This window comes from Lepus europaeus, chromosome 5, assembly GCF_033115175.1.
Source record: "Lepus europaeus isolate LE1 chromosome 5, mLepTim1.pri, whole genome shotgun sequence".
In the NCBI taxonomy this organism is placed as follows: Eukaryota; Metazoa; Chordata; class Mammalia; order Lagomorpha; family Leporidae; genus Lepus; species Lepus europaeus.
Genome location: NC_084831.1, coordinates 42,615,969 through 42,639,360, shown reverse-complemented (window position 1 = coordinate 42,639,360; position 23,392 = coordinate 42,615,969). Strand labels below are relative to the sequence as shown.

The following is a 23,392-nucleotide window of genomic DNA, read 5'->3' as shown; positions in this document are numbered from 1 at the left end:
CAATGTCCCCACTATGTTCCTCATAAAACCACTCATATGACATCATTGTTTTAACTCATTTTGTCAACCTTTGTGATAAAAGTTTTACATTTGCCTGTAGCATTGTCCTTTACTATATAAACCCAAGCCTTACTACAATAAATCGCAGCAGCATACTCATAACGTGTGTGTCTGTCTGTCATTTCTCCCCGCCGATTCCTGATTCTCCTAAGAGCCTTCGCCCCTCGTTCTCCCTCGGTCTGAGTCTCCGCGAGAGCCGGTCTGCGGCAGATTCTAATTCAGATTTTCCTTAGACTACTAGAGAAACAATGGGCTGGTGTCTAGGGTGTTTGGGATGAAGTGGGAGAAGATGAAACTGAAGAGATAATAACCTGTTGTGTTCTGGAGGAAATGTGTAAATGTTCTGTCTTGACTGCATTGCCTTGAGTCCCAAAAAGATTTGCTTAGGATACATATGTGTGTTCTAACACACAAACATTTTTCTCAAAGCAAACTTGTCATTTTTACCTTTTACTAATAATTGCTGATGGGCTTCTTGAACTTACCTTGCCTGGATTCCTTTTGAAACTCTTGTATAAAGTATATTATAATATTGCTTCTCTGACTTTAATGTGCCCACAAATAACTCTGGGAGCTGGTTAAAATGAATGTTCTGACTCATTAAGCCTGAGTGGGCTCAGTGTGAGATTCTCCATTTCTAATGGGCTCCCCAACTAATGCTGATTATTACTGGGCTGGGAATGACCAGGTATGGCCCAAGGGGGGATAAAATGGGCTTTCTTATACACATGTAAATAAAGGTAGCAATATTTTGGAGGAAAATTTAACAAATCTATTTTTAGGAACATGCTACACCAAGTAAATAATTTTGGTTTTGTGCCAATATTCAGTTACCAGGATATTCATCTGATATTGTTTAACATTTTTAAAATCTTCAATCTAAAATTCTAACAATAAGGAAATAATTGAATGCATTATAGATATCAGTACAATGAATATTCTTTCAGCTATTAGAAATGATGCTATATATCAGCAAGGAAGGAAGGACTCATTGGAGGGAACATATCAAAAAGACAAAGGAGCAAACTTGAAGGAGTTCCTACTGATAAATTTGGTAAAATTTGAGCATTAAGATAATGATAATAGTACTACCCGCAGAATAAAATGGAGATCCTTGAATCCATACTGATAATACACAGTATGAGGAAAAAGGGAGAGACTGTTACAGTAGAAAGTCAAGTGACAATGGAGTGTTGGAGTTGGAAAATCATTATTTTGCTATAGTTCAGGAAAGATTAGTTTAGGTAAGAATAATTTCTATACGTAGAAAGTAAAGTTTGATAAAGGGAAGGTTATTTGCAAGATTTCAGTGTGAACACACAGACTGCTTATGAATCCAAGGGAAATAAGAAAGAGTGCAGTGGGGCAAAAACAGACCCTATCTCAATTGTGTGATCAAACTGAAATCACAAGTTAAGGATAAACACATATTGTATGCCTTCAGATGTGAAAAGCCAAACTGACGAGCAGTTTATTATTTATAAAGTACTGCCAATATTAAAAAAGACAAAGAAAGGTTGAGGAACTGAGACTTAAAAAGACTGAAGAGACATGACAACTAAATGCAAATATGATTTTGAACTGGCTTGTGTACTAGAGAGAAAAAATTCTATAAAGGACATTATTGAAAAAAATAGACAAAAATAGGGACTGTAGATTATATGAAAATATTGAATCAATATTGGATTTCCTGAATTTTAAAACTACACTCTAGCAATGCAAGAGAATTTCCTAATTCTTAGGATGTGCACAAAAGTATTATGGAATAAAAGAAAAAAACTCTCAAATGGTTCAAAAAACACTCACACACACATATACACTTCACATGCATGGTTCATAACTCCTGCCACTTAAATATTTTCTTTTTTTTTTTAAAGATTTTTTTTTTTTTGACAGGCAGAGTGGATAGTGAGAGAGAGAGAGAGAGACAGAGAGAAAGGTCTTCCTTTGCCGTTGGTTCACCCTCCAATGGCCGCTGCGGCCAGCACATCTCGCTGATCTGAAGCCAGGAGCCAGGTGCTTCTCCTGGTCTCCCATGCGGGTGCAGGGCCCAAGGATCTTCTACTGCTTTCCCAAGCCACAGCAGAGAGCTGGATTGGAAGAGGAGCAGCGGGCACCCATATGGGATGCCGGTGCCGCAGGCGGAGGATTAACCTCCCTCTTAAATTTATTTTCTTTACGGCCGGCACCGTGTCTCAACAGGCTAATCCTCCGCCTGCGGCGCCAGCACACCAGGTTCTAGTCTCGGTTGGGGTGCTGGATTCTATCCCGGTTGCCCCTCTTCCAGGCCAGCTCTCTGCTATGGCCTGGGAAGGCAGTGGAGGATGGCCCAAGTGCTTGGGCCCTGCACCCGCATGGGAGACCAGGAGAAGCACCTGGCTCCTGCCTTCGGATCAGCGCGGTGCGCCGGCCACAGCGCACCAGCCATTGGAGGGTGAACCAACGGCAAAAGGAAGAACTTTCTCTCTGTCTCTCTCTCACTATCCACTCTGCCTGTCAAAAAAAAAAAATATTTTCTTTACAAGGCTATTGAGATACCTCTTGGATCTCTTCCTATTTATTTATTTAAAAAGATATATTTGCAAGACAGAGAGAGACACAGAATGACAGAAGACTTCCATCCTCTGGTTCATGCCCACAACAGCTAGAGTGGACCAGGCTGAAGTCAATCCAGGTCTCCCATGTGGGTTAGAGGAACTCAGATACTTGAGCCATCATCTGCTGCATCTCTTGGTACATATTAGCAGGAAACTGGAATTGGAAGCAGAGCTGAGACTTGAACCAGGCACTGTGATATGAGATGTAGGTGTCCCAAACAATGTCTTAACGCACTGCCCTCTGGTTCTCTTTCTACTACACTAGCTACAATTATTTTCACTACCCTAGGGAAAATTATAAGTATTTGATCTTTTATTCCTACTATCACTCCACACATCCATTGAACATAGCAAACTAAAGGAGAGTTCTTGCCATTCTTCTTGTTTATCAGAGGAAAATCTAGGTATTTTCGTTCCCATGTCACAACCTTTGCTCCTCCCTTTGCAGGAAGTTACTTGTCTTTTCTTTTTTTCTCCTTAAGATTATTTATTTGAAAGGCAGAGTTACAGAGAGAGGGAGAGACAAAGAGATCTTCAATCTGCTGGTTCAATGCTCAGATGGCTGCCATGGCCAGGGGTGGACCAGGCTGAAGCCAGGAGCCTGGAACTCCATTCACATCTCTGAGATAAGCACAGGGGTTCAAACACTAGGACCATCTTCTGCTGCTTTCCCAGGTGCATTAACAGGGAACTGAGTTGGAAGTGAAACAGCTGGGATTTGAAGTGATGCCCCTGTGGGATGCCAGCATCACAGATGGCAGTTTAACCTGTTGTACCACATGCCTCCAAAGAGGTTACTCTTGGTAGGCAATGGTTACTGATCCCTTTGAATTGGGTGGAGTTAATATATCAAAAAGCTGAGCTCAGGAAAATAATGCAAATAAGAGCAGAAATCAATACAATACAACAGAAAACAGAGACTGAGCTGATCCAAAGCCAGGGGCCAGGAGCTTCTTCTGAGTCTCCCGCACAGGTGCAGGGGCCCAAGGACTTGAGCCATCTTCTACTGATTTCCCAGGCCATAACAGAGAGCTGAATCGGAAATGGAGCAGCTGGGGCTTGAACCAGTGCCCATGTGGGATGCCAGCACTATAGGTAGAGGCTTTACCTGCTACGCTACAGTGCCAGCCCAATCCTTTTTAATTTTTAACATTGCAATAAAATATACATGAAAAAAAATCACCATTTAAGCCAGTTTTAAGTAGATACAGTTCAGTGGCATCAAACATATTCACGTTGCTATGCAGCCATCACCACCATATATCACCGGAACCCTTTTTATCATCCTAAACTGAAAATCAGTACCTCATAATAATTCCCCTACAATTCTTTCCTAGTGGCTTTTTTTTTTGAGAGAAAGAGAGAGAGGTAAAGAGGGCCAGGAAAAGAGACAGAGAGAGAACTCTTCCCTCTGTTGGTTCACTCCCGATGGCCACAATGGCCGGTCTCCCATATGAGGTGTCAGGGATCCAAGTTCTTGAGCCATCACTTGCTGTCCTCCAGGATACACATTAGCAGGGAGCAAGTTGTTGGGACATGAACCTGCTGCACTATAACACCTGCCCCTCCTACTTGTTCTAAGTCCTTAGGCAGCACCCTAAAAATGAGGACTAGGAAACATACCAGGCTGTCAGCTAAGGGGGACTAGACAAAAAACAGGAGAGTGCTCTCTACCCTAGTAACTTTGGATTTTCAAATCTAGGAGACTTGAGAGCTGGGAGAAACTTCACCAAGACAATCCTTACTTTTACAGAGGTGGGGCAGCATCAGCTTTCTTTCAAGTATGGAACAACAAGGCTGAAAGAAAATTTCCAAGGCATATAAATTAGAAGATAGGGCTGAAGAGAATCCCCCAGTGACCCACAAACCTGGTGGCCATGGGGTACAGCAGGAAGGGATCTATCTTTAAGAGTTTAGAAAGCAGGCTAACTGGGAGCTGCAGCTCGTGCCCACCATTGCCAGAGAATGCCATACCACATGTTGCTAGCCCAGAAAAAGACCAAAATTTAAAGAATGATTTCCACTGAAGGCATTTCACTATCCAACCACTGAAAATTTAAAACATTGTTAAGTTTAACCATCGAAAGTCAGGGACCATCGGTATACTGTATGATTCAAATTACATGAAATTTAGGAACAGATGAAGATCAATGGTGCTTCAAAGACTTGTTGATAGAAGTCAGAAAATTTATGCCTGGTGTTGGTAGAGAAGCGGACTAGAAGGAGATATATAGAAACTTCCTGAAGGCTAAAAATATCTTGTTTTGAGTGTTGGTTGTGTATACAATTATTAGTGCTCACTGAGGGGGGGTATCTGAGTTTTTTGCATTCTATTATAGAAAATTATACATCTACATACAATTAGTTTTAATTTGGGAGGCAAAGAGACAGAGACAGGCAGACAGAGCTCCCAACTGCTGGTTCACTCTCCAAATGCCTGCTACAGCCAAATCTGCTTCCAGATCAAACATAGGAGATGGGAGGACAATCCAGGTCTCTGGTGTGAGTGGCAGGGACCCAATTACTTGAAACATCACCTGCTGCCTCCCAAGGTCTGCATTCTCAAGAAGCTGGAATTGGGAGCAGAAACCAAGACTCAATTCCAAGCACTGCAATTTGGGACATGAGTGTCTTAATGGGTATCTTAACCACTATGCTAAATACCCATCCCTACATATATTATTTTTAAATGTATAATTTAAAATACATATATAATTAAAAAATCTTATCAATATGACTGCAGTCATATTCTTCCCCCAAAGTCATAACTCCAGTGTAATAATGAGAAAAACACTGGACAAAGTCAAATTGAGGGAGATCTTACAAAATACATGACCAATAATACCTCAAAATTTAAAGATCAGGTAAAACAAGAGAGATTAAGATACAGTAACAGAGGAGAGCAAACCAGGGAAACAAATGCAATGTAGTGTCCTGTATTAGGTCTTGACATAGCAAAAACAGGACTTGTGTGCCATTGTGAACAGTGTGATGAAACCTCACGTGGGGACACAAAACATCCCTCTGTCCAATTTATCCACACTGTATGAGTCCATGCTACCCAACCTTTAGGCATTTAGTAGCCATTATGGTTACAGAACAACTGTCAAGGTATCACAGTGCCTGTGTTCAAGTACTGCTTACAATAGTAGTCTAAGGCTATATCATGTAATGCTTATATCATTCACCTCACTTCAGCAAGTAGGCATTGCATTACCTCGCATCACCACAGGAAGAAGTAGGGTGGCCACACAATATTTTGAGAAATATACTCATATAACTTTTATTATGGTATATTGTTTTTTTTTCTTTTCTTTTTTTTTTTTGACAGGCAGAGTAGATAGTGAGAGAGAGAGAGATAGAGAGAAAGGTCTTTCTTTTTGCCGTTGGTTCACCCTCCAATGGCCGCTGCGGCCAGTGCATCTCGCTGATCCGAAGCCAGAAGCCAGGTACTTCTCCTGGTCTCCCATGTGGGTGCAGGGCCCAAGGACTTGGGCCATCCTCCACTGCCTTCCCGGGCCATAGCAGAGAGCTGGCCTGGAAGAGGGGCAACTGGGATAGAATCCGGCGCCCCAACTGGGACTAGAACCTGGTGTGCTGGTGCCGCAAGGTGGAGGATATGGTATATTGTTATAATCATTCTATTTTATTATTAGGTTATTGTTAACATCATTAAGCCTTGTTTAAAAGTTAAATTTTATCATAGTAGGTATTCTTAGGGGGAAATAGTTTATATGGGGTTCAGTACTATTCATGGTTTTGAGCATCTTCGGGGGGTCTTGGAATGTATTCCCAGTGGGTAATAGGGTACTATTGTACATTTGTATAAAAATATAATCTGGAGTTTATTTAATAGTAATATACCAGTAATGTTTCTGGGTTTTAACAAATGTCACTTAAGATTTTAAAACTGGGAGAAACTGAATGAAGAATATAAGAGAATTCTGTATTATCTTTGTAACTGCCTATAAATCTAATATTATTTGAAAATAAAAAATCCACTTAAGTCATATCAAAAAGCACAAACATATCAAATTTTCAGTAAAAAAGCTAATGTAAGATGTGCAAGGCTTTTATGTAGTCATAAAGCTTTATTGAAACATATTTAAAGATAACACCTATAAATGCAGACATAATGTGTTCATGGATTATAAGACTGAATATTACAAATAATTAGTTTTTTCATATTGATCTACAACTGTGGTGAAGTTCCACTCAAAATCACAAAAGAGTTTTTAGTAAATACTAGTGGACAGTAGGAAAACATACAGAAAAAATTATAACAGGATTCATGTATACACTAAATATGAAAATCCATTTTGGATGAATTAAAGACCTATGTAGCCAAAACTATACATTTCTTAGACAACAATACAGAAGAACATATTTCTAACTTTGGAATAGATTAAAAAATAAATCATTTGGAGTTAGAAACGTGACAGGGGATTCCAATATAATCCCATCAAGGTGGCATGTACCAATGCCATCTCACTAGTCCAGGTGATCAATTTCAGTTCACAATTGATCACACTGATAGATCTAAGAGTCAAAGGGATCACACAAACAAGACTAATGTCTGCTAATACTAACTGATAAAACCAAAAAAGGGAGAGAAGGATCCAACATGGGAAGGGGGAGACACAGCAGACTCATAGAATGGCAGATGTCCTAAATAGCACTCTGGCCTCAGAATCAGCCCTTAAGGCATTTGGATCTGGCTGAAGAGCCTCTGAGAGTATTTTAGGCATGGAAAGACAAGACACTCTGGAAAAAAAAAAGAAGAAGAAGAAGAAGACCTAAATGAAGGATCTCAGCAAGTGTGATCCCAGTGGAAAGAACGGGGCCATCAAGGTAGGCGGTACCTTTCTCTGAAGGGAGGAGAGAACTTCCACTTTGACTATGACCCTGTTGGAATAAGATCGAAGTTGGCGAACCCTAAACGCTTCCATAGCCTCGGCAACTCATGAATAGAGCCTAGGGAGATTACTGATGCCATAAACAAGAGTGTTAAATTGTTAAATCAACATCAAGAGTCACTGTGTACTTACGTCCCATGTGGGATCTGTCCTTAATGGGTTGTCCAATGTGAAGTAATGATATAGCTAGTACTGAAACAGTATTTTTACACTTTGTGTTTCTGTGTGGGTGCAAACTGATGAAATCTTTACTTAGTATATACTGAATCGATCCTCTGTATATAAAGATAATTGAAAATGAAAAAAAAAAAACCTTGGTGTAATTACATAGAAAATTAATCAATCTTTTTTTAAAAAAAATCATGCAGGATCTCTGTCATTAATGTGCTGCACACTGTTATTTAATGCTATAACCAGTACTCCAACAGTATTTTTTCACTTTGTGTTGCTACGTGAGGGCAAACTGTTGAAATCATTATATATACTAAACTGATCTTCTGTATATAAAGAGAATTGAAAATGAATCTTGATGTGAATGGAAGGGGAGAAGGAGCGGGAGAGGGGAGGGTTGCGGGTGGGAGGGAAGTTATGGGGGGGGAAGCCATTATAATCCATAAGCTGTACTTTGGAAATTTATATTCATTAAATAAATAAAAAAATCATTAAGGAACAGGCTGGAAATTAGGATACATTAAAAATCAAAGAATTGGCTGGTGCTGCGGCTCACTTGGCTAATCCTACACCTGCGGCGCTGGCACACTGGGTTCTAGTCCCAGCTGGGGCGCCAGATTCTGTCCCGGTTGCTCCTCTTCCAGTCCAGCTTCTGCTGTGGCCCAGTAAGGCAGTGAAGGGTGGCCCAAGTGCTTCGGCCCTGCACCTGCATGGGAGACCAGGAGGAGACACCTGGCTCCTGGCTTCGGATCGGCGCAGTGCGTCGGTTGCAGCACGCCAGCGTGGTGGCCATTTGGGGGGTGAATCAACGGAAGGAAGACCTTTCTCTCTGTCTCTCTCTCACTGTCTAACTCTGCCTGTGAAAAAAAATCAAAGAATTTTTATTATTCAAAACATACCATAAAATAATGCAAAGAAAAGCAGAAATGGCTTAAGATATTAAATCAATAAAACTGAAAAAGGATTAGGTATAGTACAAAAAAAGGGATTCTTCAAAGCATTGTAAAAAAAAAAAAGATAACTTGACGGTAAAAGATAACAGGCATTTTTATTTTATTTTTTTATTTTTTTATTTTTTGACAGGCAGAGTGGACAGTGAGAGAGAGAGAGAGAGAGAGACAGACAGACAGACAGAGAAAAAGGTCCTCCTTTTTTTGCCGTTGGTTCACCCTCCAATGGCTGCCACAGCCAGTGCGCTGCGGCCAGCACATCACGCTGATCCGAAGGCAGGAGCCAGGTGCTTCTCCTGGTCTTCCATGCGGGTGCAGGGCCCAAGCACTTGGGCCATCCTCCACTGCCTTCCCGGGCCATAGCAGAGAGCTGGACTGGAAGAGGGGAAACCGGGACAGAATTCGGCGCCCCAACTGGGACTAGAACCCGGTGTACTGGCGCCACAGGCAGAGGATTAGCCTATTGAGCCACGGCGCCGGCTGGTAAAAGGCATTTTACATAAGATGAAACTATACTGGCCAATGAACTTCAGAAAAAACAATCATTTCATTTGTTACCAGAAAAATACAAATTGAAACTATAATGTGATATCAAGAGAATGATAAGTCACAGACTTGGAAAAAATATTGGCAAAAGATTTGCCAATTTGATATGACAATGGACTATGTATTCAAAATACACAAAGGATTAGTAAAAACTCAATGATAAGAAAATGAATAACACAATTAAAAATAAGCAAAAGAGGCCGGCGCCGGGGCTCACTAGGTTAATCCTCCGCCTTGCGGCGCTGGCACACCAGGTTCTAGTCCCGGTCGGGGCACCGATCCTGTCCCGGTTGACCCTCTTCCAGGCCAGCTCTCTGCTGTGGCCAGGGAGTGCAGTGGAGGATGGCCCAAGTGCTTGGGCCCTGCACCCCATGGGAGACCGGGAGAAGCACCTGGCTCCTGCCATCGGATCAGCGGCCATTGGAGGGTGAACCAATGGTAAAGGAAGACCTTTCTCTCTGTCTCTCTCTCTCACTGTCCACTCTGCCTGTCAAAAAAATAAAAAATAAATAAAAAAAAAGCAAAAGAAATAAACAGATATCACACCAGAAAAGATCCACAAATGTCAAGTAATAATATGAAAACATTCTCAACATCATATATTACTAGAAAAATGCAACTTAACATAGGATACCACTAAAATAAGAAGATACCAACATGCTCAACATCATGTGTCATTACAGAAATGTAAATTAAAATAAGAAGATATTTATTAGAATAAATGGTGAAAATCCCAAGCACTGACACCACAAAATGATGGATAGGATGTGGAGCGACAGGCACTCTATGCATTGCTAGTGAGAATGCAAACTGATATAGCTACATTGGGATAATTTGGCAGTTTCTTATAAAATTGCACACTCTTACCATAGGATGCAGTGATCATGTTCTCTGGTATTTATCCTAATGAGCTGAAAACTCCTCAAGTCTACACAAATATCTCCACACAAATGTATATGGCCGCTTTATTTATAATTACCAAAACTTTCAAAGCACTAAGGGTTTCTTCCATAGTGAATGGATAAACAAATAACAATAGATGTTATTCAGCACTAAAAAGAAGTGGGCTATCAAGCCATAAAAAGACACGAAGAGATTTAAATGCACATTTCTAAGTGAAAGGAACCAATCTGAAAAGGCTGCATGTTATAGGATTACAACTTCATGACATTCTGAAAAAGGCGAAAATCGTGGAAACAGAAAAACAATCAGTGGTTACCATGGGTTAAGGTGTAAGAAAGTATGAATTGGAGGAGTAGGAAGGATTTTTAGGACAGTAAAACAATCCTATACTGGTGGTGATACTATAAAGGTGGATACGTATCATTATACATTTGTCACAGTATACATCATATCAAGAGTGCCCTTTGGGGCCGGCCCTGTGGCGTAGTGAGTAAAGCTGCTGTCTGCAGTGCAAGTATGGGCGTCAGTTCAAGTACCAGCTGCTCCACTTCCGATCCAGCTCTCTGCTATGGCCTGGGAAAGCAGCAGAAGATGGCCCAAGTCCTTGGGCCCCTGTACTCACATGGGAGACCTGGAAGAAGCTCCTGGCTCCCGGCTTTGGATGGGCACATCTCTGGCCATTGCAGCTATCTGGGGAGTGAACCAGTGGATGGAAGACCTCTCTCTCTCTCTGCCTCTCCTCTCTTTATAACTTTTTCAAATAAATAAATAAATCTTTTTTTTTCTTTTTTTTTGACAGGCAGAGTGGACAGTGAGAGAGAGAGACAGAGAGAAAGGTCTTCCTTTTGCCGTTGGTTCACCCTCCAATGGCCACCGCGGTAGCGCGCTGCGGCCGGCGCACCGCGCTGTTCCGATGGCAGGAGCCAGGTGCTTATCCTGGTCTCCCATGGGGTGCAGAGCCCAAACACTTGGGCTATCCTCCACTGCACTCCCTGGCCACAGCAGAGAGCTGGCCTGGAAGAGGGGCAACCGGGACAGGATCGGTGCCCTGACCGGGACTAGAACCCGGTGTGCCGGCGCCGCAAGGCGGAGGATTAGCCTGTTGAGCCACGGCGCCGGCCAAATCTTTTTTTTTTTTAAATGGTAACCTTTGATGTAAAGTAGGGATTATGATGTGCCAATGTGAATTCATCAGCTCTAATGAATGGACACTAGTGAAGGATGTAGACAGTGGGGAAGTCTGTGCACATCAAGGGATACATAGGACCTCTACTTTATGCTCAGTTTTGCTGCAAGCTTAAACTGACTTGAAAAAAAATCTATTTTTTTAAAAAAATAGTGAGATACCATTAAATGCTCATTGGATTGTCAAAAGTTTAGCCTAAAAATATCAATATTCATTGAAGATATGAAGCACTTATGCAGGTACCAATGCCAGCGCACTTGGTAAAGTGATAAGTATAAATACACAACCGATCAAAAAGATAGGGTATGTGTCGAAGAGATTTCACAAATAAGACCAGTGTAAGCAAATAATGAAGGATAGAATTAAAAGGGAGAGAATGATCCTGCAGGGGAAGCAGGACAGACAGCAGACTCATAGAATGGCAAATGCCCAAAACAGCACTCCTGCCTCAGAATCAACCCTTGGGACATTCGGATCTGGCTAAAAGGTCCATGAGAGTCTCACAGGCATGGGAAGCCATGACACGGTGGCAAAAAACAATCTAAATGAAAGATCCTGGTGACCAAGACCCCAGCAGAAGGAACAGGTCATCAAGGAGAGAGGTGCCTTTCTCTGAAGGGAGGAAGGAACCTCCACTGTGACACACAGCCTTGACTAAATAAGTTCAGAGTCAGTGAATTCAAGGGACTTCCATAGCCTAGACAGCTCATAGCAAGAGACTTGGGTGATTGCTGACGTCATAAATAAGAGTGCCAGTTGTTAAATCAACAACAGGAGTCACTGGGTATATGCTCCCCACGTAGGATCTCTGTCCTTAATGTGTTTTACTATGAAACTTAAAAACACTACTAGTCGAACAATACCCTATACCTTGTGTGGTTGTGTGAGTGCAGCCTGTTGAAACCCTTGCTTAATATATACTAAGTTGATCTTCAGTATATGAAGATAATTAAAAATGAAACTCGATAAAGGGCGGGATGGGAGAGGGAGAGGGGAGGGCCACGGGAGGGAGGGAGGTTGGGGGGGGGAAGCCACAACAATACAAAAGTTGCACTTTGTAAATTCACATTTATGAAATAAAAAAAAAGAAATAAAAAACAGAAAAAAATTTAAAAAATGAAGCATTTACGCATGTCTTAAGGGGAATGTATATTAATACAGCTATTTTGGAAGATAATTTGAAATTATCTAATATTGTTGAACATGTACATACTCCATGGCTCAGCAATTTCCTAGTAAATATAATGTTTATACAAGTTTCCTAAAGAAACAACTAAAAGCAACCCACATATCAAACATATTAAATTCTATTTGTACAATAGAATGCCAAATAACAGTAACAATAATGAACTGTGGCTATGTGCATCAATCTGGATGAATTTCAGAAATATAATACTGCATAAAAAAAGGAAGATTAGATATGGAGTTCAAAAACATACAGCAGGCCGGCACCGCGGCTCACTTGGCTAATCCTCCACCTGTGGCGTCGGCACCCCGGGTTCTAGTCCCGGTTGGGGTACCAGATTCTGTCCTGGTTGCTCCTCTTCCAGTCCAGCTCTCTGCTGTGGCCAGGGAGTGCAGTGGAGGATGGCCCAAGTGCTCGAGCCCTGCACCCCATGGGAGACCAGGAGGAAGCACTTGGCTCCTGGCTTCGGATCGGCGCAGCGTGCTGGCCATAGCAGCCATTTGGAGGGTGAACCAACAGAAAAAGGAAGACCTTTTTCTCTGTCTCTCTCTCTCATTGTCTAACTCTGCCTGTCAAAGAAAAAAGAAAAAGAAAAAAAGAAAAAAAAAAAAACAACATACAGCAACATATATTCTCCAGGAATCTACAACAGACATGGAAAAACTGTAAAGATAAAAAACTCCATTTGTAATTCTTTAAATTGTGTATGTGTTTATTTTTCTGTGTATGTGCAATATTTCACAATAAAATCTTTTTTAAAGGACCAGCATTGTGGCATAACAGGTTAAGCCACCACCTGCAATGCTGTATTCCATATGGGCACTGGTTCAAATTCTGGCTGCTTCACTTCTGATCTAGCTCCCAGCTAATGTGCCTGGGAAAGCAGTGGCAGATGGCGCAAGTCTTTGGATACCTGCACCCACATGGGAGACCAGATGAGGCTCCTGGCTCTTGTTCCTGGGTTCGGCTTTGTCCAGCCCTGACTGTTGTGGCCATTTGGGGAGTGAACATGTGATGGAAGATTCTCTCTCTCTCTCTCGCTCTCTCTCTCTAACTTTGCCTTCCAGATAAATTAAATATATCTTAAAAACTTTTTTAAAAAGTCAAATTATAGTTCTTTATTATATTAAACTATGTTTTTGGTTGTAATTTTCATTCTTCTGCAGCACAGAAGTCTGTATGGTCAATACAGAGGCAGAAATTGAGACAAAAAAATAGTATTGTGGCTGAGGTCAGCATCATTTTATTCTTTTTATATTTTCTTCCTTATTGTGTTTTGAGTGGGGCTCCTATCACTGGCTATCAAAAATCCTGAATAATAGCCTTAAAGAGGGAGGGAACACTGTCATTTGCAACAACATGGATGAACATTATGCTAATGAAATAAGAGCCACACACGGAAAGACAATTATTACATGATCTCACTCATATGTGGAATCCAAAAATGTAGAACTTATAGAAGCACAGTGTAGTATGGTGAAATACCAGGCCAGCATTTTGGCACAGCTGGTAAAGCTGCCACCTGTGACACCAGCATCCCATATGGGCACTGGTTTGAGTCCCGGCTGCTCCACTTCAGATCCAGATTCCTCCTAATGCACCTGGAAAAGCAGCAGAGCATGGTCCAAGTGCTTGGGCCCCTGCACCCACGTGGGAGACCTGGAAGAAGCTCCTGGCTCTCAGAAGAAGTCCTGGGTCCTAGCTTCAATCTGGCCTGGCTCTTTTGGGGAGTGAACTAGCAGATGGAAGATTTCTCCCCTGCCTCCCCCTTAACTCTGACTTTCAGATAAATAAATAAAATTTTTAAAAAAAGGAATGATGGCTAGATACCAGGGGCTGGGGTTGGGAGTAAGGAGACAGTCAAAGAATAAAAAAAATTCAGTTATACAGGAGGAATAAGCTCAAGAGATCTATTGTACAATATGGTGACTATAGTTGACAACAATATATTCTTGAAAGTTGCTAAGAGTAGATTTTAGGTGTTCTTGCCACAAAAAAAGTATGTAAAATAATGCATATGTTAATTAGCTCAATTTAATCATTCCACAATGTATACATATTTCAAAACATGTTGTTAATGATGTATATATAAATGTACAGATTTTTTTTCAATTAGAAAATTAAGAACAGAATTCTGAATATTGTTTTGTGTTTGCTTGTATACTGTTCATCTCTCCCATTATACTATAAATTCCACAAAAACAGGACTATTGTCCCCTTCATTCATCCCCAAATTCCCAATTGCCTAGAACAATTCTTGGCATATAAGGGGCTTCAGAAAGCTCACAGAATATCCCGACTATCTTTAAATTCCATTTTCCTACAAACTTTTGGAAGCTCCTCTCCATATTTGCTGAATGAATAATAAACAAGTTAATTAAAATTGCACTCATATTTTTGTAATTGTCTATTTGTATGTATCCACCATTAAATATGGTGGCATCAGTAAATCACTAGTACCTAGTACAATGTCTAGCATGTGACGGGTTTTCAATAAATTAGTGTTAAAGGCATGTATTGAAATGCAATCTCTTTATTTTCCTTCATTTGAAAATTTTAGTTATGAGTTGATCTTTACCTATGCCTGCTTGAAGCCTTCCAGTAATAATAATAACATATTGGTTAGTGTTCACTATGTCCCAAACACTACTCTCCATGATTTTCACATACAAATTCATTTAATCTCACAACAAATCTATAGAGGTAACAATATCCTCATCTTGAAGATGAGGAAACTGAGAAAAGGGAAGTTAAGTAACCTCTCTAGCATTACACAGCTAGTAGTGGCAAAGCCAGTTTTCAAACCTGTGTGATCTGGTTCTACAGTCTACCTCTTGACCATAATCCTGTAATGCGTCCAGTAGATTTGGAAAGCTTACGGGGTAAAATTCAAAATCCTTAAGAATGCAAAAGAGGCTCATTACAATCTCATCTCCAACATATTTTTTGCCAATCCCTTCAATGAATTCCAGGCTCCAAATACTGTAATGTCTCCTTTGGACATGTTGTTTCCTTTTGTAGCTACAAATCTTTGAACATAAAATGTCCTTTGCTCTCTTTCCTCTTGGCAAAATTCTATTCATTTCTCAGAACAATTAAAAATGTCATTTCTCTGAAGCTCCCCTTAATTAGGCCTCCCTTGTCTGCACTTCTGCAACTTGGTGAACTCTCATCACATTAGGTTGTATTTATTATTTTGCATATTTTTCTCTTCTAATAACTTGGGGCTCTTCTAGTGCTAGGCTCTTATCTTATTTGTTTATATAATCTAATTGGCAAAACTAGTGCTGCCACTCAATAATGTTTGTACTGAGTTCAACTTGAGTTCAAAATTCAGGATGTATAGTAAAACTTTGGCATCTTATCAGTTTGTCTCTATCTATTAATGCTATGGGATCACTAAAGTATTTGTTTTGCTTAGCTATACCATAGTTTTAAATTTCTGCTGATCTCTACCTAGTTTTTCTTTGTCCACATAGCACTGTTTTGACACCTCCCACATAAGACACTGAATAGTGTGTCCACCTTTCTCACTTGTACTACACAAGCACTTTGAACGTAAGGGCCATATCTTACTATTGCCAACAGGGGGCCCCAGCATTTTGATTATAATAATGGCTTAATATATTCTTGTGAAATTGAATTTAATTTTAATTAGTTGGTTTGGATAAGCTATCTGAGCATGTCTTATTTCCAAATGTCTTTCCTCTGACACGCCTGATAATTGTGCTTTCAGTTTTTCTTTCTTTTTTTAGCACTTTATTTCAGAATAGTTTTTTCGTTTGACAAATAAACATAATATTTATCTAATAGTCAAAAATTCTGAGTACAGATGCAAATCATTGATTCAAAATCAGCTTTTGATTATGATGCTCAAGAAGATGATGATTGCACAGATTTTCCTTTATAACTTTTTAAACTGATTGTAACATAAAACTTAAAAACAGTTAAGTTATGCAATTAAGCTTTGATATTTTTCCAGACTAAATATTTAATCTCTTTTTTTAACCTTTTATTTTTGTGAGATAATAATACAAGGAGCTCCAGTTTACTCTTCACAATATTTCCCCTGTTAGATATTAGTATCTTTGTCACAATTAAAGAGCCTCTGAATTTTATGACATTTTAAGTGCAACTAACTGCAATACTTTTCAAACTATTCCAAAATATTGAGAAACTTGGAACTTTTAAAATGAGGCCAGCATCATTCTGACACCAAAACCAGACAGACACAACATAAAAAGAAAATTACAGACCAATATCTTGATGAACATAGATGCAAAAATTCTCAACAAAATATTAACAAACCAAATCCAACATTGCATCAAAAAGTTCAAACATCATAATCAGTTTTTCTTATTCCATTTAGCTTCATCCCTAATAATACCACCAATATGGAGAATGTAGGTTCTTGGACTAATGATATGGAGAAATATAATATATATATAGTTTTTCTATAGTGTAAATTTTAATTAGTTTGGGTAATTTACACTTAGTTCTGCATTAATTTTTCAAAAATTAATAGTAGATATTCTGTCCATCAAATTTAAAGATAACAATGCTAATGACATAATATCAAAATAAATTATTTGAAAAGATAGCTATGAAATATTATGTTCTACCTGTAATTGGAATCTTCCAGTATGAAAATTTCGAGAGATAAAAACACACTGAGAATGAGATTTAATCTTTGCCTTTGATTGCTTTTGCCTGCATCTCTCATCAGTTGCTTTAAACTTGGAATTTTGAAATATTTCTCTGAAAAACAGTTTGTAGAGATTATTGTTAAACATGAGTTATAAGCCAATTGAAATTATTCCAATATCTATACACAAAGGTTTAAAAGTCAGAATAAGTATATTATAGCATATTTATTTTTTTCTTCTTACATGTTAGATTTCATTATACCTATTTCACTCATGTAACATAAATTAAGCTACCTGTTTTATTTATAGAAGATAATTAGGCTACTTATGCAGGGTTAATAGTTTCAGTTTGAATATTAATAACAAATCTTTGAAATATTTCTTTCTGGTTGTTATATAATTAAGAACAATGAAGCTCAAATAAAATGTCAGCTGATTAGGAAAGTAACTTCAAATGGTCATTCTAAACTTAAGCATTTGAAAAATAACATTCTATAAAATGGAATATTATTTAGCACTAAGAAAAAATCATCTACCAAATAATGAAAAGACAAGGAGAAAACTTAAGTGCATACTCAGTGAAAGAAGCTAACGTGAGAAGGCTACATACTGTGTGATTTCCACTATAAGACGTTCTACATTATATATCTGAGTTTGAATCTGGACTCTGGCTCCAGACTCAAGTTCCTGTAAATGCAGACCCTGGGAGGCAACCACTACGGCTCTAGCAGTTGAGTTCCTGCCACCCACATGGGTTATTTGGGTTGAATTCCTCGCTCCTGGCTTTGGTCCTTAGTCCCAACCATTGCGGGTATTTGGGGAGTGAAGGTGGAGAGACTCTCTTTCTCTGTTCCTCTAGCTCACTCTGCTTCTAAAAAAATGACAAGCTTATTTTGCTGCAAAAATATTCTGAAATTCATGTATACAAGGGGGATTTCAAAAAGTTCATGAAAGTCTGCATTATGAAAAAATTATGGATGATTTCCAAAAAATTTTTGCACCAATATACACTTACCTTTTAATTCCATTGTTCCACAATTTTTTTTTTTTTTTGACAGGCAGAGTGGACAGTGAGAGAGAGAGACAGAGAGAAAGGTCTTCCTTTGCCGTTGGTTCACCCTCCAATGGCCACCGCGGCCGGCGCACTGCAGCTGGCGCATCGCGCTGATCCGAAGGCAGGAGCCAGGTGCTTCTCCTGGTCTCCCATGGAGTGCAGGGCCCAAGGACTTGGGCCATCCTCCACTGCACTCCCGGGCCACAGCAGAGAGCTGGCCTGGAAGAGGGGCAACCGGGACAGAATCCAGCGCCCTGACCGGGACAAGAACCCAGTGTGCCGGCGCCGCAAGGTGGAGGATTAGCCTAGTGAGCCACGGCGCAGGCCCACAAATTTCTTGAGGGACCCTTGTGTGTATTTTTATAGTGGTGGAAGAAAAAGAGCACAGGTACCCTTATGGAACTTACTAGCTTAAACACCAGTAAGGAAGATAGATATTAATAGAATAATCACAAGAAAAAGAAAAATTACAAATGTGGAAGTGCTATTGAGGAGAGCTACCTGGTACTGTGTTTGTAACAAGGGAAATTAATCTGGTTAGAAAAGTCAAAGGTGGCTTTCCTGAGGAAAAGATGATTGATCTCGGCAATCTGAAGATATAGTATTAGTTATTAGGTAGAGTTTGGTGCAAGAGGGGAGAAGAGTAAGTAACTACATTCCAAGCAGAGAAAATATCAAATATATAAAGATCCAGTGGCCAGATTAGAGCAATCTAGGAGAAAGACAGAAATCAAGAGGGTAAGTGGGGGATTAAATTGAGGATCATGCATAGGCAGACAATGCAGGGCCTTAAAAGGCATGTTATTTTGTCCTTCTGGTAAAAGCAATGGGGGGAAAAGGGTGTCATTGTGACACAGTGGGTTAAGCCATGACACTCCCATTTGGGAGTGCTGGTTTGAGTCCACATTACCCCACTTCTAATCCAGCTACCTGCTTCTGGGAAGGCAGTGCAAGATGGCCCAAGTGCTTGGGCCTCTGTCACCAATGTGGGAGACCAAAGTGGTGTTCATGGTTCCTGTCTTTAGCCTGGCCAAGACATGGCTGTTGTGGCCATTTGAGAAGATCATATTAAAATTTACATCTTCTAAACATCAGACAATACAAATGTTGAATTAATTATATAATTAGAAACATCAAATATTAGAGTTGAAAGGAACTAAAATGTCAATCTTTTTTTTTCCTGTTTCTATCAAGAGACTATTTTAGACTATACCAGAGCATTTCATCAGTTCTTATTTTTTAAAAAGAGATTTATTTATTTATTTGAAAGGCAGAGAAAGATGGATATAGAGGGAGGGAGAAGGGGAGGAAGAGAGAGAAAGAGAGACAGAGAGATCTTCCATCTACTGATTCATTTCCCAAATGGCCTCCAACAGCTGGGACTGGGCCAGGCTGAGGCCAAGATCCTGGAACTCCATCACGCTCTTCCACATGGGTGGCAGGGGCCCTAGCACTTGGACCAGCTTTGGCTGCTTTTCCAGGCACATTAGCAGAGTGCTTGAATGGAAGTGGAAGAGCCAGGACTTGAACCAGTGCTCATGCTGGATGCTGGCATTGCAGGCAGCAGCTTAACTTGCTGCACCACAACACTGGCCCAGCTCTTTTCTTAAATAGTCCCTAAAGAAAGAGTGCTTTTCTCTTTAGTAATATGTTTGGTTTTTAAAGTGATTTATTTGACCCTATCGGAATAAGATCAAAGTCAGCGAACTCTAAAGGCTTCCATAGCCCTGGCAACTCATGACTAGAGCCTAGGGAGATTACTGACGCCATGAACAGGAGTGTCAAATTGTTAAGTCAGCAACAGGAGTCACTGTGTACTTACACCCCATGTGGGATCTGTCCTTAATGTGTTGTCTAATGTGAAGTGATGCTATAACTAGTACTGAAACAGTATTTTTATACTTTGTGTTTACGTGTGGGTTCAAACTGATGAGGTCTTTACTAATTATATACCGAATTGATCTTCTGTATATAAAGAGAATTGGAAATGAAAAAAAACAACCTGGTGTTAAATTGGAAATGGCATAGAAAATTAATTAATTTAAAAAACTATTATGTAGGATCTCTGTCTTTAATGTGCTGTACATTGTTATTTAATGCTATAATTAGTACTCCAATGGTAGTTTTTTCACTTTATGTTGCTACATGGGGCAAACTGTTGAAATCTTTACCTAATATATACTAAACTGATCTTCTGTATATAAAGAGAAAAAAAATAAAGTGATTTATTTTCATTTATTTGAGAGACAGGGAGAGATAGAGGAGAAGGAGAGGGAGAAATAGAGATATTTCATTTGTTTGCTCACTGACCAGATGCCCACAATAGCCAGGGCTGAGGATGCTAGGTTGGAGCCAGGAACCTGGAAATCAATCTAGGCCTCCCCCATGGTGGCAGAGATCTAACTATTTAACTATCCCCTGCAGCTTCCCAGAGGCTGCATTAGCAGGAAGCTGGAGTCAGGACTAGAGCTGGAACTTGGACCCAGGCATTCCAATAAGGGATATGGACATCCTAACTGGCATCTTAACTGCTAGGCTAAATGCTCACCTCATCTCTCAGTAATGTTTTTAACCTCTAGGTTTGGAGTTGAACTTTTTAAATTATCTAGCCTTATACTTAAGCCCATGTCTTCTAGAAAGTGGAGTAAGTCTTGTTATTCCTCAAAATTTTATTGCATAATGATTGCTTATAATAGCAATAGAGGCACCTGAAAGGATTTCAAAAATTTTCTCACCAAAATAAACTTATTTTTTAAGTTTACTTTCCTAAAGTTTTTTTTTAAATACCTCATTTTATTCTAGTTCTTTTCCTTCTTCTTCTTCTTCTTCTTCTTTTTTTTTGACAGGCAGAGTTAGTGAGAGAGAGAGAAAGACAGACAGGTCTTCCTTCCATTGGTTCACCCCCCAAATGGCCAGGAGCCAGGTACTTCCTCCTGGTCTCCCATGCAGGTGCAGGGCCCAAGCACTTGGGCCACCCTTCACTGCCTTCCCGGGCCACAGCAGAAGCTGGACTGGAAGAGGAGCAACCGGGACAGAATCCGGTGCCCCAACCGGGACTAGAACCCGGGATGCTGGTGCCGCAGGTGGAGGATTAGCCAAGTGAACCGCGGTACCGGCCCTTTTCCTTCTTCTTTAAAACCTGTATTGCTTCCCTCCCTGACCAAAACAACTGAAACCAAATCCCAGATTACAGAATCTACTATTATAGTTATTTATGCTTGATACTATTTTAAAAAGTTCTTCATTGGATTTTTAAAAGAAAAAAAAAAGCTGAACAAAAATTCTAATAAATCTTACCTTCTTTTGCAAATCAGGAACCACAAAGCTGATGCCAAAGCAAAGAAACCGATTCCCAAACTGACAGCGCCAGCAGCCAGAAAATAGGTTAACTGGTTAAAAAAACCTATACGAATCAATTATAAAATATTATTTCACACATTTATTTTTATTCTCTAGGTAAAATTAAATTATATAATATTTTAAATATCATCGTTAAGACATTAACCAAGAGAGTGGGAGGCCTGAATTCAATTCCTGTGCAATTCTAATACACTTTAAGACCCTGAGTTAGGGAATTACACAGGGCTTCCTGCAGAGTAAAGGCTCAAGGCACATTTCTTTGACCCTGCTAGGATTTGAAACCTAAGTTTTGGTTTTGTACAGTTTCCATCTCCTTCTTTTTTGGTTTGGTTTTCTACTCTCTCAGTCTTTCAAATAAATAAAATAAATCTTATTAAAAAGAGAATTTAGAATAATGACTGGCTACTCAAAAACTGAATATTTGATGATTGAATGATAGGCATTATGCTTATGCTAGTATTGAAAACATGAATAACAAAAGGTTCTTCACCTTAGGAAGTATGAGTACATTGCTTAGTAGTATGGACATATATGTAAGAAAAAAAGTGTAAATAAAAAGTATTATAGATGTTATAATAGAATAAGTATAAAATGAAGACATAGGAAGATCTATAGAAAAACAGGGCAGAGGGGGACAGCCATTTGGTGCAGTGGATGGACTCTGCTTGGAGTAGAAGATGTCCAAGTCCTTGGGCCCCTGTATCCTGTGGGAGACTTGGAAGAAGCTCCTATCTCCTGGCTTTGATTGGCTCAGCTCTGGCCACCGTGGCAGCTGGGGAGTGAACCAGTGGATGGAAGACTCTCTCTCTTTCTGCCTTGCCTCTCTGTAACTCTGCCTTTCAAATAAATAAATAAATCTTGGGAAAAAAAATACTCTGCTTGGGACATCTGCATCTTGTATTGGAGAGAGAGCCTGGTTCAAGTCCTGGCTTCTCTGCTTTCAATAGAGCTACCTGCTAAAGTATACTCTAGGAGGCAGCAGATGATGGCTCAAGTACTTGATTCCCTGTCAACCTCATGGGAGGTTGTTCCCATGGATGGAGTTCCTGGATCCTGGTTTTAGCCTGGCCCAGCCTTGGCTGTTGTGAGCATTTGGGGGAGCAAACCAGTGGTTGGAAGATCTCTTTCTCTTTCATATAAAATAAAATAAATAAAATAGTTTTTAAAGGAAAGGGAGAGATTTTTTTAAAAGTTAAATATTGCCTGAAAATTTTCTATTGCCAAATTCTTGTTAAGAATTGGTGGCTCTCGCCGGCGCCGCGGCTCACTTGGTTAATTCTCTGCCTGCGGCGCCAGCACTCCAGGTTCTAGTCCCTGTTGGGGCGCCGGATTCTGTCCCGGTTGCTCCTCTTCCAGCCCAGCTCTCTGCTGTGGCCCGGGAAGGCAGTGGAAGATGGCCCAAGTGCTTGGGCCCTGCACCCGCATGGGAGACCAGGAGGAAGCACCTGGCTCCTGGCTTTGGATTGGTGCAGCACGCCGGCTGCAGCGGCCATTTGGGGGGTGAACCAACGGAAGGCAAACCTTATTCTCTGTCTCTCTCTCTCACTGTCTAACTCTGCCTGACAAAAATAAAAAAAAATTTAAAAAAAATTAAAAAATTAAAAAAAAAATTGATAGCTCAACGACCTGGATTGTGTTTCCAGCTCCCAGCTTTGGCCTTGTCCCCAGCCCAGCCCCAACTACTGTAGGCAATGTAGGGATGAACCAGAAGATGGGAGCCTTCTCTCTCTGTCTCTCTCTAAGTCTCGCCGCCTTTCAAACAAATAAAAAAAATTTATTTTGTTTTGTTTTGTTTAAGGATTTATTTATTTATTTGA

General features: G+C 40.1%; 1 protein-coding gene across 1 annotated transcript in view; it reads right to left on the bottom strand.

Annotated features, from left to right (window-relative positions):
• Window positions 1–23,392, bottom strand: part of C5H1orf185 (chromosome 5 C1orf185 homolog) — a 157,589-nt gene that overhangs the window by 3,493 nt on the left and 130,704 nt on the right. Inside the window, exons 5-6 of the mRNA XM_062193336.1 lie at window positions 21,513–21,618; window positions 17,138–17,273 (exon numbers count right to left, since the gene is read on the bottom strand). Coding sequence (XP_062049320.1) covers window positions 17,138–17,273; window positions 21,513–21,618 — 242 coding nt within the window. The remainder of the gene's footprint in view (window positions 1–17,137; window positions 17,274–21,512; window positions 21,619–23,392) is intronic.